General features: G+C 43.9%; 2 protein-coding genes across 3 annotated transcripts in view; one reads left to right on the forward strand and one right to left on the reverse strand.

Moving 5' to 3' along the window:
• Positions 1-7,376, forward strand: part of LOC143210538 (uncharacterized) — a 50,143-nt gene extending 42,767 nt beyond the window's left edge. For both annotated transcript variants that reach the window (XM_076427459.1, XM_076427461.1), the window contains exons 2-5: positions 1,946-2,008; positions 2,102-2,175; positions 2,776-4,539; positions 4,970-7,376. In XM_076427459.1, the coding sequence (XP_076283574.1) occupies positions 1,984-2,008; positions 2,102-2,175; positions 2,776-4,539; positions 4,970-7,231 (4,125 nt within the window). In that variant the 5' untranslated portion in view covers positions 1,946-1,983 and the 3' untranslated portion in view covers positions 7,232-7,376. The remainder of the gene's footprint in view (positions 1-1,945; positions 2,009-2,101; positions 2,176-2,775; positions 4,540-4,969) is intronic.
• LOC143210539 (uncharacterized) overlaps positions 1-20,004 on the reverse strand; it is a 127,332-nt gene that overhangs the window by 28,923 nt on the left and 78,405 nt on the right. The gene's annotated exons all lie outside the window — the stretch shown is intronic.

Genomic DNA, 20,004 nt, shown 5'->3' on the forward strand with positions numbered 1-20,004 from the left:
GGAATTGGAGAGGGATAATACTCTGCTATAAATTCCCGCGGTCTAATGAAAGCATTAATTCCGAGAGATACCGTTTTCAATCAGACGGATCGAAGGCAAATATTGAAGTAAAGCGGCTAAAGCGAATCTACAGCATAAAAGCAGTCTTCCGCCATTAAGTTGAGATGTTCTTAACCATCTATCACGTATTCGGGCCATCGTTCGTCAGAACTGTGGACTGTGGATATCGTGCATTTAAAACTGAAACGCGCAAATGAAATTTAATACGGTAAAGTAAAGGGTGGAATAAGTGGAATAATATTTTGGAATCGTTGCAGAATATTTTTATTTCGTTAAATCAATAAAGTTGAATCAACGTGCTGAACATACCCGGGCAATGTTAACATTTCAGTTTCCAATCGCTTTATTTCATCGCCTTCAATCGAACTTCGTACGACTCGAGCATTTCACGCGCAAGTACACTTGGAAATTTTGATAATAGCGGTATCACAGTTTACCCCAAGAGGCGTAGAGAAAGAAACCTCTTTCGAAAGAGGTTTGCAAGCTAGAAAAATTGGAAACTACGGTTTCGAAGCTTGCAGAACTCGCTCGGTGCTGAAACTTTGACTCCCTCAAGGCTTCTAGAAAGCAGTCGTCAAGGTTTCATGTCGAGAAAGATGCCAAAATCTGGTAGAATCGAATCACGAAATTCGACTGTTATTTTTCTACAGCAATCATGGACTTCGACTTACGACAATCCGCCATATATCTATATACAATATTATTACATATATGTGTGTATACAATTTACACATACATATACACTCCTCAAAAGAATTAAGGGATCACTTCTGCGAACCCGAAAAATTGCTCCCACTTTACGTGATCATAACTCCGTCAAAAATTGCCGTATTGATATCGTTAAACAATGGTTTGAAAGCCTGAAACCTCTAGTTTCAGATGCTCTTCAAATTGTTGATATGTTGGTTTTTTACAAAGTTATAGCGAGATGAAGACAACATTGACGGTTAACAAAAATTTTGTGCAACTTTGGAACATCACACGCGGAGCAACAAATTTTTTTGATAAATCGCGTTAATATCATTTGGAAGGGCTATCTTTCCTGTGTAAATTGTGTGGTTGTTGAATATTGTGCCATTTTTTTTTTATTAGTTGCACAAAATTTTTGTTAACCGTCAGTGTTGTCTTCATCTCGCTATAACTTTGTAAAAAACCAACATAGCAACAATTTGAAGAGCATCTGAAACTAAAGGTTTCAGGCTTTCAAACCATTGTTTAACGATATCGATACGGCAATTTTTGACGGAGTTATGATCACGTAAAGTGGGACCAATTTTTCGGGTTCGCACAAGTGATCCCTTAATTCTTTTGAGGAGTGTAGTATATGTAATAACGACAGTAAGAACAACTTGGCCACGCAATGCCGTTTCAACCAGCGATCGTGAAAATGTTCCAAGAGTGATCCGATTCGAGGATCATCGATCACGTGGAGCAGATTTCTCGGCTGATAAACGTCGATTTTACGGTGAGATTCGAGTTTCTCGCGATCAGAAAGTCGACGAGGCCGAAACTGACAGCGCAATTTGCCACGGCGCGGCGGAATCGTAAAAAAGAGAAATTGTTTCCGTCTTTTCCCAAGTTTCACCGTTACCGTGATTCAGAAATGACAAAATGGCACCGGAAACGACGGAAGTCGCTGCTCCGATAGGCACCGGAGCGGCGGCGCTTTCTCTGGATCCGCGTTTTTCTGCTCCCTGCGTGTCCGAATTAGATTTCTCGGCCAGGGGGATGACTCTGAAACGCTAATGCTCATTCATGGTTGCGCAATCCGACACACGCGATATGTTAAATTTTATACGCTGATCGCAGTCTTTATATAATTTCGAAATACTACGCGACGTCCTCAACAGATTTCCCTAACGATCGACCACGTTTTCTGTTGCAGAAATCACGAGTTGGGTAATTGTCCCATGGTCTGTCACAATGCGGCCGACACTTACGCTGAATTGTAAGTACGATTTGCATAGGTGATCCACGCACGACTTCTAATTAGCTCTATCAATGTTCTCTTACCTGTTACGTGTTGTTGCGAATGCCTCAGGTGTCCTCGCGATGGGGCTTTTTACCTGCATCGGCGCGATCACCGTATCGATCGACCGTTCCGATAATAAACCCGTAAGTAAAGTTGCAATCTAACAAAATTACTGCTGTACCAACTTCCCGCGAAGTGTATAGAACCGGTTAACTATAGCCCGGTGTTCGGGTGTAAAATGGCATCGCGTTACAGGAAAATGGCCCCGTTAGTCGAAGCTCTTGTTACGAGATTTCTGCTAGCGACAAAGAACGTCACCCGTGCTCAATAAACAATTCATTTATAATATCGTAGTATATCGTTCAGAAAATTAATTTATTAACAAGTTATTTGAAAAATATGTTGATACTTTACAACACATATCATCATCCTCTCTTTATGAATGCGGCGATTATGATAAACTGCATATTTTATATAGCTCACAATTTACGTTACAAAGAATAGTTCAGTTTCTTTCTTTTCTACTTCTCTTTTACGCTTACCACTTACGATGCGCATTCTACGCCTGGAAACCTAGCTGTCCCGCGAAAACGAGACTCCGGGATCGTTCTAAAACTCCATTGAGTCGAGGCTCCGTTTTACGGCCCGTTCGAGAAAATATCGAATGTCCCACGAGATCGAAGCCGCGGCTATTACCGGGAAATCGGGAATCCTGTACAAGTCTGCGTAAAACCGTCTTTCAGCCACCGACGCGGTCGTCGATGATCGCAAACGGGTGGAGGCCGCTGACGAATCGCTACGAGGAAACGATCGGCACGAACGTATCGCCCGCGAGCAGCTTGGAACGAAACGGGCCGTTGCATCCTGTCTTGGGGAAGCTGCAGGAGCACATGGCAGCTTCGGAGAAGCAGAAGCCGCAGCGGAAGAACAAGCCGCCGGGTCCGCACGACTATAATCCGCCTAGCATTTTAGGTAGCTTCACGGTTTTCGGTCACGCTGCGACGAAACCTCGCGGCGAGCCGCAAACTCATAATCATTTGAACAAGCACGTGGGATCGGAGACGAGGGAGTACACCTTTCTGATCCCGCCGCCGAAGGACGCCTATAGGTTCGACCTGGACTCCCACAGGAAGCCAATCATGCGAGACAACGCCGCGTACCTGAGACAACCCCAGTTCATCCCGCCTTACCAACAACCAGACCCGATCAAAGCAGCCACTTACTTCATCAATGGCTACACCTCCACGACGAACTCACCTTCCTCGACGCCCACGAAGAACAGACACTTCGCGGACGTGCCTTACGTGCCCTCGCTCCTTCAACCTCCCCGGTACCAGCAGTCGAAGCCGTTCGAGTCGCAGAAGGTCGTCAACAACATGAAACTCTACTTCCAACCACCTGGCACAGCGGCGGCCAACGACTTCGGAAAGGATAAACGCCTGAGCGAACACGACCACAGAGAGAACTATGATAAATACCCTGGGCAAGTTCACAACGAACAGATCATTAGTCCTGCCAGCACTGGGAACTTCTTCAGCCAGGTGAACCACCCGCCGCATCCGTACAAGACGTCCTACGAGAGGGATCCCGCGTTCCTGGTGCACGAGAGTCACGAGATCAGCTACATCACCCCGCCGAGCGTGTATAATGGGTATAACTTCAGGCCGTCGTTGCCGTACGAGACTCTCTTGCCACCGGACGTGTACGCTTCGTCCACCCCGGCTCCTACCACCCCTAGAACACAGGAGTCGAACAAGTATCAGAGCGGGGAACAGGATTACAAGCGACCGAGTCACAGCACGACCAAGCAGGTGGAGAACGGGCCTCACGACGTACTGCCGACTTCGGGGGTGGCCAACACGTATTACGTATCCGAGCATCAGGATCTGACGCCACCGCCGCCGTCTTGGCCAGCACCGAAGAACAAGTATCCGTCGGACATCAACGAGGTGTTGCCCCGAGTGAATCCGCCGTCAAAGTTCCACGACGAGGTGGTAGGTTCGAATCAGATACCTCAGGTGCCGAAGGTGTTGTTCATAGGTCCCCAGGTCTCGCCGCCTCAGTACCAGAGCTCGGTTTTGCCGATCGACGTCAGGCCGGAAACTCCACAGCCGGAGTACGAGACGCCCGAGAGTATTTCGTTGAAACACTTCAACGAGCAACAATACTTGATCCAGCAACAGCTGTTACAGAGAGACAGACAGAGGCTCGCGGAACAGGAGAGGCAACAGCAGTTGGAGATCGAGCAGCAGCAGCAAGAGGAGCTGAAGAAGAGGCAGCAGGAGCTCCGGGAATTGTTGCAGCAACAGAAAGAGGACGAGGAAGCCAGACTAGCGGTCGAGTCCGTCAAGAATCAGTCGGACCTCCTGGCCAAGGTTAACGAACAGCAATCGACGTACAACGTCCAATTGCCGGATTACGAGATCCCGAAGGTCACCACGGACACCGTCGCAGCGATCACCGAGTACAGCCACGTTGGCGACCTGCCAAAAATCCAACAATCGCAGGTACCTTTTGTCGGCCGAGTGAAAAGCCGCTCGAGTTATCGCTTTCAGAGATTTCAACAGTCGATTGGGTCTTACAAGGAGACCGCGCGGTTCCGAAAATCGTTTTTTGGACGAGACCGTACAGATTGTATTATACAGGGTGAGGCGCCTAACTCTCGATCACCTCGAATAACTTCTAGATTATGCGTTCTACAAAGACATTATTTCTACTGATTTTACGTGGTATTCAGGGGGGCACGATATAGCGTAGATGACTTTTTGACAAATGGAGGGGTTTAGGAGATGCGAAGGAGAAGAAACTTTCGCCAACATATTTGTGACATTTTTCACAAATGATGGTGAAATAAACGTGTGACGAATGTGTTGGTAAAAGTTTCATTAAGAAATGATTAAGAATAAGAAAGACAATGAAATCCGGGTTGTTCCGCAGGTGGCGCAGCCGGACAACGTGATCTCGGAGAGCCCGATCGGCGGGGGTCAGAGGTACCAGGAGCAATTAAAGAGTCAACCGGAAGGATCCCGGGAGGGTCAGTCCGATTTACGGGGGCAGAGGCCGCACAAGTTGTCCCGCGATCAATATAGACGAAGAAAGCCGACGACGGTGTCGTACGAGCCGGCGGCAACGGAAGCGCCGGTTCAACTTCCCGAGACTGTGGTGCCGGTGACGTTGCGGATCGAGGAAGTGCCGTTGCAGACCACGGCTCCGCCGGAAGTTGCGACGGTGCCAACGGCGACCACTCAGAAGGCGAGGACGCGAAGACCTGGCGCCCCGTTGCGTCGGCGACGGCCGACGACCACAACTCCTGAACCAATTACGGTCGCCGACGAGTTTTTCAAGTACGACAAGCCGGAGGACGTGCAGCAACTGCAGGACGCTTCCCGTCGGCGTCGAATCAAGCCGACGCAGTCGACCTACGAGGAGACCGTCACCGAGAAGAAGGCGAACATCCGGAAACGTCCGGGTCACAGGAACCGGGTCAATCCCGGCGAGCCTTTCGAGGCTGAGATCGTCACCGAGATCGTGCACACCGGCTTGAACACCTACAAGCCCTCCACAGAGTCGATCTCCAGCTACAACGAATACAATCAGTACGACACGAACCAGCCGACCGACCCGTTCGCTACCAGTCAACCTGCCAGTCAATACGTCACCAACCAACCGGCCAACCAATTCTCAACCAGCCAGGCAATCGGTCAACATTACGACTACACGTTCCAGAACTTGGGCTCTGTGGACGAGCAACGCGAGACCGCCACGGAAACCGTTCCTCTCGACTACCTGACAGGTGTCACCAAGACCAAGAGCGAAGACACGCCGAACAACGAGAACTACAATGCGCAAGACGGCGGCGCGGTTACCAACATACCTCTGGAGAACCTGTTTATCAAGACGGACGGCAATTACTTCGATAAATCAACGGCGGTGTCCACCAGCACGAGTGTCGGCAGCAGTTCGAGCAGCTACGCTCCTACCGCGGCTCCCGTGACGACTTCCACCGTTCCGTCGACGACTCAGTCCTCCCCGCCAGTCTCCACGTCTAGAACGCACAAGATCAGAACGAGCATGAGATACGGGAACACCACCAGACCGCGGTTCAGCATCAAGGATTACAAGAGTCGACTGGACTACAAGAGCAGATTAGCTACCATCTCAACGACCGAGGCCTCTGTGACGCCGGTAGTTAACACCAGGCAAAGAGGGTCAAGCTACAAAAGCCAGAATCAGCAGCAACAGCAGCAACAGCAGCAACAGCAGCAGCAGTCGGTAGACAACAACAGGGAGACGACTGGGAGGTACAAGTACGTTTCCAGGGTGAACTATAGAACGACGTCGCCGAATCCTGTGAGGGTTCAGGAGCAGGAGAACGTAGCCGAGGATGCTTCGTCCACGACCGAGAGGAGCAGGTTCGTTCCTAAGAGAAGACCCGTTAGCGGAAACGTTTACAGAAGCAGGATATCCGGGACAACGAGCAGTCCTAAGTACGAGACCGAGGCTCAGTCGAAGCCTAGCACAGCTAGGCCCGAGAACGTTTTCTCGTCGTCGGTAAGACGGCGACCGGTGATGAAGAGCAGGCTGCCAGCGCACAGAGAGACTTCGACTGCAGCGTACGCTGACAGGAAAACAGTCGAAGCCACGGAAATGACTGCCGAGGAGACCAGTTTCTATTCGGCTGTGACCACAATGGGGACCACCAGGGTGGCAGTCAACGAGATCCCCGTGGAAAAGGAGGAAGCTGGTCCGAGCAGCTCGGCCAAACCGGAGGACGAGGAGGGGCCGGACAAGAACGCGGATGAAAGTGAAACCGGACCTAGTTTCCACGCGCAACATGAAATCCCACCGGTCGAACCGGTTCCGAGCAGCACAGCCAAAAACGCCGAAGAGAGCCAGCTGAAGGAAACCGCCGCTGCCGTTGAGCTAACTACCGCGAAGACGGAACAGTCGACGGAAATCAGCGAGAACAAGCCCGAGGAGAATAAGACGTCGACCGCCGATGAAGAGGAGCTGTTCGCCAAGGCATCCCTCAGCGTAGCTGATCTTACCAGTTCAGCCTCGGCTTTGTACGACAAACCTGGCATGTTCAAGGCCGTCTCGCCCGAAAGCAGGATCGCCGCTTCTCACTTCAAGATACCCACTGATGAGCCTACTTTGCCTATCGAGGCATTCTTCCAGGAACTGTCGAAGAAGAGTTAAAACACTCTCCCAGAGTTCGCTGGAGTATGGAAATGAATGGTGGTGCAGTGTGTTTGGGATCGTTTAGTCGATTTTCTGGCTTTTTCTGCCATTTTCTGATGGGATTGTTCCGTGGATTTGCAGGTCGAGCTCATTTTGAATTCACGGTGAATTTGTTAATATTATTCGGTTTGGTATAGCGTTAATCTTGATGACTATTCTAGACAGGAAAATCTCACGGAAAGAGCGAATATCCTAAACGACCCTAAACCATCGCGTGTCACTGTGGTGCTGGAAGAAGCTCATTGACCCATCTTCGAATCCTGAAATCGATTTACCGTTCCCGAGTTTGAATACAGGACTTGTGTTTAAGGGTTCTCAGTACTTTAACTTCCAAAAGGGTAGCTATATTAATATACTTGATACTTAATTTATACACGTTGCTGGTTACCCAAGGTACAGTTTAACCTATAAAATAAGTATGTGTACCAAAAAAACGCTATTCTCGTCGAATCGTTTCCGTTCTGCGACGATGCTCGTTTCCAAATATCAAAGAAACGACAGCTTCGTAGGCGAAAGATGTGAACGGCGATCGAGCGCATCCGGTTAGCGTAATAATAATGCAACCGAAATTTTCTTCTCTCTCATTCCATTCCTAGATGTAACGAATAGAAATTATGCCATTAATTTATTTAAAACGCGCGGCGGTGCGCAAATTGAAATTCCGAAACAAAGCGTCCCGTTCGTTTCGAACAAACCAACCCGACGGATGCTTCGACATATGTATATCTGTACATGTAAATATTTAGAACGTTTGCTTTAATCGATTTGAGTTGATACAGGTGCTCGAGTATTATTTAATTTTGTAATGGATGCATTGACATACGTACGATGCGAATCAAACGATGATGGGGTTTAATGATGCTTTCGGCGCGCTACGGTTTCGATCAATTAATAAATCTAGCAATTTGCAAAAAACTTTTGTTCTTTCCTAACGTTTGTAAAATTGAGCATTGAAAATTTTCTATAACTAGAGTTATTATAGCAAACGCAATTTCTACCTTTGAAAAAGGTTCAAAACTGAACCGAAACGTCAGGAAAGAACAAAAGTATTTTGCAAAATTGCTAGATTTATTAATTGATCGAAACGGTAGCGCGCCGAAAGCATCGTTAGATTAGATATTGAACATTTACGATCGATAATTGGGATTATTTGACGATGGGTCCATTGTAAGGTGAAGTTTAACCTCAGATTGTATAAAACCGTGTATTTATAAATTTGTATAATATAGAAATATAGACTCTACTGCAAGAGAAATGTGAACGCGAGCGTTCAGAGCTGTAAGAGTGAAATTAGTGGACAAATTCGAAATGATGTTCTGCAAGCCAGGAAATCGGTAATAAAACAACGGTTGAATTTCCTCTGGCTGAATTGGCGGTCGCGTGGGAATACGGGCACATAATGAGGCAGGTGCAAAACAATATACAATTGAATCGTAGCTGAAACACCGTCCTAGGTCACCCACGATCTATCCCTACCATAGAATCGCGTGATCCCATCGATTCGCGAGTATGTTCCTGCATCCTGACGCGAACAATGGAATAATCGATACCGATCGGTACACCGTGTTATTTATATATATATATATAATAATGATATATGAACTGTAAATGTACATACGCAATAAATAAATAGAATAAGCGGAACACTGTTATCCCCGTCGATCACGATAAATCATTTCCCACGACGCGGCCTGGAGAAAGGACTGGGCGGTGAAAGGTCGCAAAGGTGAAACATAGCAACAGACACGATGTTAATATTCCAATTTGATTTACAATCCATTTAATATCGTTACGATAAACGGTTACATGCGTACGTAGTCACGGTCGAGTAAAATACTAGTTTGACAAAGTAAGTATAGCTTCTTCGTTCTCCGTTTCGTCGCGAGGAAAACATCCCGATAATCGTTCTCGACATCTCATTCTCAGAAAATAATACACAGCTTCCAAGGAACAAAATAGTACTTTACCCGTCCGCGTTTCCTAGTGTTAAGATTTTGTTTCCGTTTCCGTCGCGTCCGCTGAATTACATACAACGTGTTACATGTACGTGTATAGGCCTACGGAAATTACTTTGATTGTACCTAATTTAGAATTATGCACAGGCCATACATTACACATATCTATTATATTCGTAACAACGTACTTCGCCCCCGTCAATCTTGCTTGCCTTCGACTCTTTTCTCTTCTTCTCTTCTTTTCTCTTCCCTCCTCTCTCTCTCTCTCTCTCTCTCTCTCTCTCTCTATCTTTTCACTTCGTTCGTTATATCGTGTACGCATCGTGTAAAACTCCATGTAATTGACAATTAGTTTAATGTGTTAAATTTGTTCTTTTCTTTTCATCGTATTCAGTCATTCAAGGTACAGTTGTACAATGTACGGTATATCTATATATATATATATGTATACATATATACGTATATATACAGGGTGTGGCCGGACGGGTGGTACAACCGCGCAGGGGGTGATACTACATGTAAAAATAAGCCGAAAAAAAGGAATGACATTTTTTTGTTTGACGCTTCATTTTGGAGACAATCGAGTTTGAAAATGCAGCGAATACACGTGATATTGTATAGGAATCGTCTGACGCGTCTGACCATGATCAACCAATTCTACTTTGTGCGTATACTAAAGCACGCGAACCTGGCGGGACATAAACTCGATTTTCTCGAAAACGAAGCGTCAAACGAAAAAATGTTATTCCTTTTTTCGGCTTATTTTTACACGTAGTATTACCCCCCTGCTCGGTTGTACCACCCGTCCGTCCGCACCCTGTATATACATGTATATATACGATAACAATATTAACTATCGGAAATAGGCACACACATACCAAAGTATTTACATTGCTCACCGGAGTCCCAGTGAGCAAGAAATGGACGTTGCAGCTAAACTCTTTGTGTATGCACATCGATTAGAATCATCTATTGACGCGATTCTAGGCTCTGGACGAAGAAAGAATCGAGACGTAATAATAATATAGTCAATTATAATCATGATATTGATTATAATAAATTTACGCTATATAATAACGACCGGAAATATAATCCATATCTGTCCAAATGTGTACAGGTTAATAAATCAGTTTTTCCATTCAGCATAAAATAATTCCTGTACAATGCATTCGCGTTGTAATATCGACAGGAAATATAATATAATTCAAGTCTCGAAGTTCCCAGATGCGTGCATATGAATAAATTACGTTTAAATTCTGTTAGAATAAATGCAGGGCATAACCAATGGAAAGCAAACAATGGCACAAATCCAGAAATGTCCAAATACTTGTGGACATTGGTGCAATTTGGTAAATTCACCTGGTCTCTTGCATTCTCCCCGGAGATGCGCAATTAGAGCGATCTGAATTGCTCGGCAGACCTATTGGGAATAATCTTGGGAACACAAATATGTAGAACCTGGTCTGTTGCAAATGATTCTGGGGACTAGTTAGCAGGGAGAAGAAGATCAACAGAAGCAGTTAAAATCATTTTTTTAAAGAAACAATTTTTTTTAAGATTTTTCCAATAGACTTTCCGCACACATTTGTGGTCCGAAAGATGAGATATGAGCGTGGAAGGGCCAGTTCGAATAAAGGTCGTAGAAAGTAGAAACTCATTGAAACAACACGCCGAACGAGTATCTAAGAGTTTAATCCTGGGGTTTAAATGATTAATCGGATTACAGGGTGGTTTAGGGTGTGCGTACAGACACATCGACCGCGGAAATGTGATTTCATTCCCCAATTAGAATTCGTAAGTTTTTTCTTCAAGAAATGGACGACCAGCTGGCCATCTTTTATTCATGGCTTGAACCTCTTCATCTGGATAACGAATTTGCCCGACGACGACCCTCCGCTAAGAAACATTATTCTCATTTGCTTTAATTGAAACGGGGAATTCAAGGTAACCCATTATCTCTCCCAATCGAGATAATTGTTGAGAGATTTACAGGTAATCGGGGGACCTTCGTTTCAAGTGTAATACATTTATTACGCGAGCAGCATCCGCGAAATGATCGCAGAGCCGAGGAACTTCTTCGGGGAAAAAATGAAACGGATCTAAGAAAATGGAAACTTCGTAAGCCGGGATTTGCTGTGTGATGAAATTTTTCATTACCGCTGGGGAATTTCAGTAACAATTCAACTTTCGTACAAGGAGGGGTGACGGATTCGTTAAAAATTCTTGATTCATTCAGCGAACGATCGATCCACGTCGATCTTTCTTCGTCCAGGCAACAAGCGGGAAGGATTTACCGAACAGAATCGATACTTCTGTACGCAAGAACACGCAACAAACGTTTACGGTGAAGAAATTTCGTCGAACGAAGGAAACCGTGTAGAAAATCAACGTTCATTCTCTTATCGTTAGCAACGATAATTGGTCCTTGCACGATACTACGCGGTACTAGATTTCCCACGGAAAACTCGGAAACTCGGTTATTATGTATAGTACTCGTCTAGGAGACTTTGTGCATACACTTATCGATCGCGCCATACGATTTTCCATTCGATAAAAAATATACTAGTAATCGCGAGCAGTATACGGACGTAAAAGCTCATTACTTATACAATAGCAAAAGTTAGAATGTTAGAATTCTCGAAGCTCGCCGGTGTGAGGTGCACCCCCGTTCGCGGCGCGGCGGCGATCAACCAAGAGTATCGACGGCCATCGAACGACGGCTATCCTATGGGGGTGTACTGGTGTACATACAAAATTATCATACATATCGTACAGTGTGAAACAGGAAACCGAAGCTGCCTATCGTTACCGTTAAATCGAAACAGCCGAAGTACAGTAGCTTAACCAGCTCGCTTCGAACTAGCCAACGAACCTGCGTTGCTCTAATTACATCGCTAGATTTCTTCCACTCGTTGTTACATTTTCACCTTCCACACGCGCACTGTCAATTTTAAATAATATGAAAATTGTGAGCGAGAACTGGAGCCCGAAAGAAACGCGAATTCGAGGTGAGAAAGCAAAATCGCTCGTCCTTATCAAAATCGAAAGTTTAACGCCATTTTAATGCCGTTTAATGCAAAACTGGTGCAAATCAATTTTTTGCCTGTTTCGAGTAACACCGCCATTAAACAAAATAATTATAATACATATTATTCTGTCAATACAGTTGGTAAATCAGAGATCTCAAGGATTTGTATGATCTGGAAGGGTTCCAGAGCAATCACTGTATTATGCTTCAATTCTGAAGTCATACTGTACTCAATTTTTCATTAGAATGAGTGTTGCGGGATTTTTGAGGGTGATTGTTTGCACGGATTTTCAAACTTTCCTGATAATGTTTTATTCAATTGCAGCAGGTGATCAAATGATTAGAATGACAATACGGAAAATGTATTTATTGGGCAAATAAGGCAATATTCATTATTAGCAAGCATAATACTTTAGTGCTTATTAATAACAATGTCTGTTTTTTGTATTTTGCGAATCTGTAGATCGTGTGAATACATAAAAATCCGCGATCTATAATATGAAGTTGTCAAACAACTTATGCAAGTAGCTCTAATAATTTGATCACCGCGATTGCATATTTCATATGAGAACAGATCATTCGATCGAATTCGGTTTTTCTTCGTTGCAATTCATACTCGCAGTAGTATGCGTCTGTAATCACGGATATGGCTCGAATCAACTAGAAAAATTCTACGTAGTAGCTGAAAATTCATTTGTTAAAAAATGAATCGAGCCTTCGCGTGAGATACAAACACGCGTACAGATGAAACGTTGCGAGTCTTGAGCCATTTCCATAGCGAACAATCATTGCGAAATGGAGAGCTCGGAGTCCGCCAATTCTGACGGGTTTGGTTGTTCCAGCGTTAAGTTCCGCCTGTTCGGTACAACAAGGAATACAAAAGGTCGCAGCGTTGTAACAATTAGAGCTGTTGGTTTGTTTTAAAACGTACTAGAAAAGGAAGTGTCCTGCGGTATACTGTATATACATAAATACCGACGCGTATATACATATAATTCCGCGGAAGTACCTCTGTCTGCATCTCTATAAACAGTTTCGACAGCGTAGTACATACATATATATGCACGTGTAAGTACGTACCGTGAACGCAACTAAAGCCGATAAAAGTTCTCGCGCTATGTTTAACTAGAGTTAGTCCTTCGGCTCGACCATTTCGTTTAACTTTATGCTTTAGAAATTCGAACGCGAACAACAATTTTCGCCGTGGGTTCGAATCGACGTACCTTTCTATAATAAATGTAAAGCAATAGGCAAATTCTTCGCTTCTAACTCTAAAGCAACGTTACTAAATCAATGTTCATGTTAAAATCTTTGAACGAGTAATAAGTTCGATTTGATTTGTGACCATTTGTTTTTCTCTGCACTTGCTTAGATTCACGTCTTTTTTTGCAATGAGAGTGAGTAATTTTTTATTTAGTTCTTTTCCCAGCCATTACTCGGCCAATCTCCATAAAAATCGAAACCAGCTTATCACTCGATCCATCGATATCACTCAATACCACGAAAACTGTCCACAGTTGGAGCTCACTGTTGAACATCTTCGTCACAAAACTAACGACTGATTCTGGAATGTTTCCGCAACATGAACGAATCTTCGAACACATTCCACAACCAGTAACCACAACGATCAATCCATTCGTTTCGATGCCTCGAGGCGATCCAGCGGACATCGAAACGGATCAACAAAACTCTGAACTGTCCTGCCATCTCGATAAGAAACGTGATTTTCCGGCACCGTTCGCGCGCTCTGTCAGAAAAGGATCGACCGGCCGAAAGATTAACGCGGTGGGTACCTCTAAAAACTTTCAAGCGAGTCCATCTACTTCTACGACCCTTCGTTTTTTAGAATTTTCGGTGTGTGGCTTCGACGTTGGTCCACTTTAGTACGTTATTATCACGTTGACTTTTATTTTCCTTTTTTTTTTTATTCACCTCTCTTTCTTTTTTTTTCTCTCGTTTCATCCTCGAATCATCTCCTGCGCCGCTCTATCTACGAACCCGAAAATCCCGGTCACAGGAGAAACACGGTCGAATGATCGATGTTTTCGAAATCACGAGACGCTTAGCGCACCGTCGCGTCGCGTCGGAATCGGAGATCGCAGTCATCGACGGCTAATTCCGTCGATTTCACGCGTTGGCCTCGCTTTCCCGGATATCGTCGTTGCTGGCATATGTCCGAAGCACATAAACTATTCCTACGGTTTAACGCTTATCGGTCTCTCTCTCTCTCTCTTTCTCTCTCTCTCTCTCTCTCTCTCTCTCACTCTCTCTCTCTCTCTCAATCGTCGAGCAAACGCAACTTACCTACGGCCGAGATTTTATCCAGAAAACTCGGATGAATGATCGAATGTCGATTTAATTTCTAGATTCTTCAAAGACGATTCTAGACTTTTCACTTTGGATGTATTCGGCTGGAATTTAATTTCGTTTTTCGTGTAGAGATGCTTCCATTCGTGACAAAAATGAGCCCGTGTTTTTTGCCTAGCCATCAGCCGACGGACAGACAGCGCATCCAAAGTGAACAAGTTTCTCCGGTACACCGTTATTGTACCCTTGGATGCGAGAAGACTGCGGATTTTTAACGAAAAAGTATTGAGAAATGAGTCGTTCACAGGCCAAATCGATTAACCGCCGAAGTGTTTCGATATTTCGATTCGGGCTTTGCTATTCATCGATTTTCTCTACTCCTCTATTGCAGAGTTAATCGGTTTGGCTAATGCAGCATTTTCGTAATGATGGAAATTGTACTACTTTCTAGCAAAACACAAAACGGCTTATGTCATTTGAGAAGACACGATCTGCAAACATTAGTGGCATTGTCTGGGCGTCGTATACAGATGGCCCTTCGTAAAATAATTTATGGAACAGTCGAAAATCACGAAAAAAATCAATTTTACGAAACGGTGGTAGCAAGGAGATACATTGAGCCCCTAATTCATGGTCAGAACAATCCCCCTCAGGAATTAGAAGTTGTTCGACGATACTTGTTCGCCGCGGAACGCTTCAACCTCATGCTCGCTAAAAGGAAAGTTTTCCGCCCACCTTTCCTCGCTTGAAATTTTAATTTTAATTCGAGAACATAAGAGGGGCAGGGGACAAAGTTGCGAACGGACAACTTTACAGGAACACCGATTCGTCGTCGAACGAGTTTCGCCGCGGAACAATTGCCGTGGTCTATCGATTGAAAAGAGAACAGCGAAAATTTCTTCTCGCGGCATTATAGAAACCAGAATTGTGGGACCGACAACGATTTACATATTCAACGTATTACAGCCGGAGACTGAGCAATTAAACTTTCTGGAACGGCAAACAACGTTGCAAATATTGTCGGTCCCGCGATGCAAGTCAAATGAAACCGCGTCGCGCGAGATGATTGTTTCTTTCGAGGAAAGTTATGATGCCTCTGACAGCTGATCTCCTTTAGCCATTAGGAGCTGTTCCGTCTTTCTGTGCTATTATCTTTAACGATCGCACGCTCTTAGCTCAATTTCTAACTTGAAACAACCGGGGAAACTAAACGCGTAATCAATAATATTATTAACATTTCAACTGTGGGTGACGGCTTATTTCATCATTCGAGCTCGCTATTCCCTTTCAGAAACTTTTCATTTGCGCAACTTAATCCATCGGGTGTTTGATCTTTCGATGCACTTTGTCATTTCAGATCAGCCTGTAGAATATACGAATGTATGTCACGTAATACTCAGACCACCTCATCAGTCAGATATTTTCAGAAACTTCTTCGATTATTATTAAAATAATTATAGTAAGATTGTAAAATTAATATATGTATGCCCAACTTCAACAAAAAGTGACCTCCTTTCATGTCAAAAATCTAGGTGCACGGTAGTGCACCAGCCAAGTTCTTGCACTACCTCCTTTTACACGAAACAACTTAGCCGTTTTTTAGAGGCTTATAACTCGACACTGGAGGCAGATGGAGAGATGTAATTTCGTACACTTGTTAAATGCTATCATGTCTCAATATTGACAAAACATTAATCTTCCAACATTAGTAGGTTCCGAGATATAGGACCTCAAAAATCGCTAAATTTGTCACTGACTGACTGACTGACAGATCATCAAAACCTTTTGGGTACTTCCCATTGACCTACAAGCTTGAAATTTGGTACATAGGTCCATCATAACAAACACTCAAAGGAATAATTATCAAAGTTTGAAAGTTTACACCTTAAAGGGGTTGTATTAAAAAAAAAACGAAATAGGTTATGTATGGAGAAAATGAAATATGCCGATTTTCCCATAAGGAACCTTATAAATTCCGGAAAGAATCATCTGCTCTCTTCAAACGTTCGTATAGCGCCATTCGAGGTAGTGGCAAAAAGCTCAAACTGGTAGATTACAATAAGGTAGAAAATGACACTAAAATTATAACAAAAAAAATCTAGGTAAAGTTGGGTTTTAATTAGCCGGCAGAGTGTTAATCTTTGATACCTACTTGATAATTGATGAAATTTCAACAAAAATTGATGAAATCCCAACAAAAACATGCTGTAAACAGGAGCCAAGTTCTTATGGCCGTAAAAAGTTGTGAGATCAAACAAAATACGGCTAAGTTCGTTAGGTTAGAAAAATAAAAATAAAAATAAGTTAAAAAGAACGCGATTTAATTTTTAAAGAGTCACATGGAGGGCTAAATTATTCAAACTCGGCCGCTATTTAACACGTTTTAGGGCCATTGGTTTAAAAAGTAACGGCGAAGTTTGAATAATTTAGCCCTCCATGTGACTCTTTAAAAATTAAATAGCGTTCTTTTTAACTAATTTTTATTTTTATTTTTCTAAGCTAACGAACTTGGCCGTATTTTGTTTGATCCCACAACTTTTTACGGCCATAAGAACTTGGCTCCTGTTTACAGAATGTTTTTGTTGGGATCCTGTTTTCTCGACACTGTGATCGCTCTGTCGAGTCGAGTGAAAATCTCATTTCGTTCCACTAAAAATCTAAAAACCGATGAGCCAGAAAGGTCGAGAAATGAAATGGAAAATATGCAATATTTATATTATCGAAATATTTTCTGCAACCTTCACAAAATTTATATCCACTGACAGGAAGCCAGAAAGGATTTCCTCCACTTAATCAAATGAATTAGTTCGAGAGCGTAGATTTCTGTGATACGTCTAAAGGATAACTCACAAAAGAGCATTCGGGTCGAAAATTTTCCGACGATCCTCTCGAAGGTTAAATGAGAACGATTTCCGTGGAATCGAATCTTCCGAAGCAGCGACAAAGTTGAAATCCCTTTCTCCGTTCGGAGGACAAAAGATAAGTTGCGCGCGACGCTGACAATGGACGAACGAGCGACAATAAAGGTTATGACGCCAGTCGAATGTCGTTGAAATACTCTGCTTAGTCAACGCTATCTGCCCGTCGCGTCGTCAAGCCGATGTTCCGGCCGAAATTCCGATCGGATTTCACGAGACCGTATGGGACGAGGAGTTCGCGAAAGGCGTTTCGATCTTCCGAGCCATAGCCGAAGGGGAACTTCCGGTCAAAGCGATGAGTTATGGTGGAAACCACGCCCTCGACCATGCTATTCTCTTTCGAGACCTCGTGGTAACCGATCATTTCTTCCAGGGAGAGAGAGTCTGCGTTGCATTGTCACGGCAAACTCGGGATTGCGAAACCGCGACGGTCTGCTGAACTTCGGAAGATTAACGCGTTGACTGCCCACAGCTACTGGCTATCGAATTAAGACGGGAATTTCATACTTCCGTCTACTGGGTGAGCCTCGTTGTATGGAAACTCAAGTAATTGTTCAAACATCCTTTAAATTATAATAGCTCTTTGATAGGTTCTAAAACGTAGACCGTATATTGGACTTCTGGGAAAAATGATAAGAGAGATAGTAATTACTTGCAGCTCGTTATTAGATGTAATAAAACTAAATGACAACTTAGTTTAGCTGACGCAAGTCGAAAGTTAAACGAAGTCTTTGAAGGGCTTAAAGTAGACTGAAACGCCGATGTTAAAGGGTTGACGAACTGCGTGTGGTTTTCGAGAGACTCGTATTAACTTCAGAATATTTTTCAGTAGTTTTAAGTTGTTTATAAATTAAATTATCGAACGCAAGTGCATTTTATGAGAACGCAAAGCTGGGAAATTAGGAAAAGTACAGATAAAATGATCTTGCAAAATCTATAAAAAATTTGTTCTTCCTGAATAATTTTGTCTTCACTGGTTTTAATGTTCATTCCGTGTAAAATAATTCCATCATGTATTATCCTTCCCCGAAAATTACGTCACTCTCGCATTAACAATGTCGGATTCATATTAATATCTACCAGAACTTTGTTCCCGCTCGTGTTCACGAGTGGAACAGAGATGAATAACATTTAACTAACTTCGAATGAGATTCCTACCAGAACAAGTAGCTCAACCTGCGACAAAGTGCTACCGTGCAGTGTTTCCGTAGCTCTTAACTGGTAGCGTTACACTACTTGCCAGTAAGGGGAGGGAGAGTATTGACTTTGTATGAAGTATGGGCCAACTGTGGACGATATTCGCTAATCCATGAACCGTGGGAATATCAAATTCTACTTTTAAAATTTGAATTTGAGAATGAACAACGACCCAGTAGAAGAATCAACAAAATGAAGAAATAAGAGAGGAGAAAGCACCCAGATAAGAATATTAACAATCTACGTAATAAGACAATTTGAGCAAAAAGTGCAGGAACAATCTGATTAGCTTTTATTGGACAGTACTGGTTGAATATCTGATCTCTCGGATCTGAGGGGCTATCATATGCCGATGCCGTTGCAATTAGTTTAATTAGTCAATTACCGTACAGTCTAAGTAGCAGTATCCTACACTGCTGATTCGAAGATCGATGAGACATGAAATTGCATGCGAGGAGCATGAGATGACCTTGTCGTGACATAGCACAGCCCTTACGATAAATAAATACATATCGCTGTACGCTTATCTACAAAAGATATTCAATTCCGGTTGTTTGCATTTTCTTCGTTTTTTCTATTATTTTGATACCTTGTTTGTTCGTCGGTTTGCCTTTTAATAACACTAGGTTAACGCGTGGATTATCTTATTTATTAGGAGAGCGTTAGCGGTGGGAACAAGGAAACGTCACCGCAGCTTCGCATAGTTACACTAATTGTGCGGCTCGCTCTACGAATGTCGGAATGCGGAAGATCTGACAGTAGGTCCCATTATTACAATGGTGCCTGAAATTAACGCCGCGATTGTTAGCGTAATAACGCCGCTCCGTGATAACGTGTTACGCGCGCGCGCGGTTTAATACGGAGCATTGGCCGCCACGAGTCCGAATATTCTAATGAACCCTCACCGAAATTGCAGCAATACCGAGAAAAATGTACAACTTTTCTTTCGAATGTATATATTCATTTATTTTCCCTGGAATTCATTGGTTTGGCAAATCGGTGGCTCCATTATTTTTACCTTTTCGATCATGCACTGTGAAGCTGTGTGACTGGCCGTGTATATCTCTGGGAGCTCATGTACGAACGGTAATAAGGTAATTTGTGTCCGACGCCATGCGTAGTAATGCAGCATTAGTTCGGCGTAGCGTCCGTACATATAGGCGTGCGTCTCGCAGGGGCGCGAGAGTCTCGGCGCGGCGACGCGCGCCGGTGCATCGAAATTTCATCGCTTTCCGCAGCCAGCATCCGCGAAATGGATCCGCAAAAATTTCACTCTCGAGAGAGTCGGCCTCTCCGCGCGCCCGCCTGCGATTTAATCGACGTAAA

This window comes from Lasioglossum baleicum, chromosome 7 (genome assembly GCF_051020765.1).
Source record: "Lasioglossum baleicum chromosome 7, iyLasBale1, whole genome shotgun sequence".
Taxonomy (NCBI): Eukaryota; Metazoa; Arthropoda; class Insecta; order Hymenoptera; family Halictidae; genus Lasioglossum; species Lasioglossum baleicum.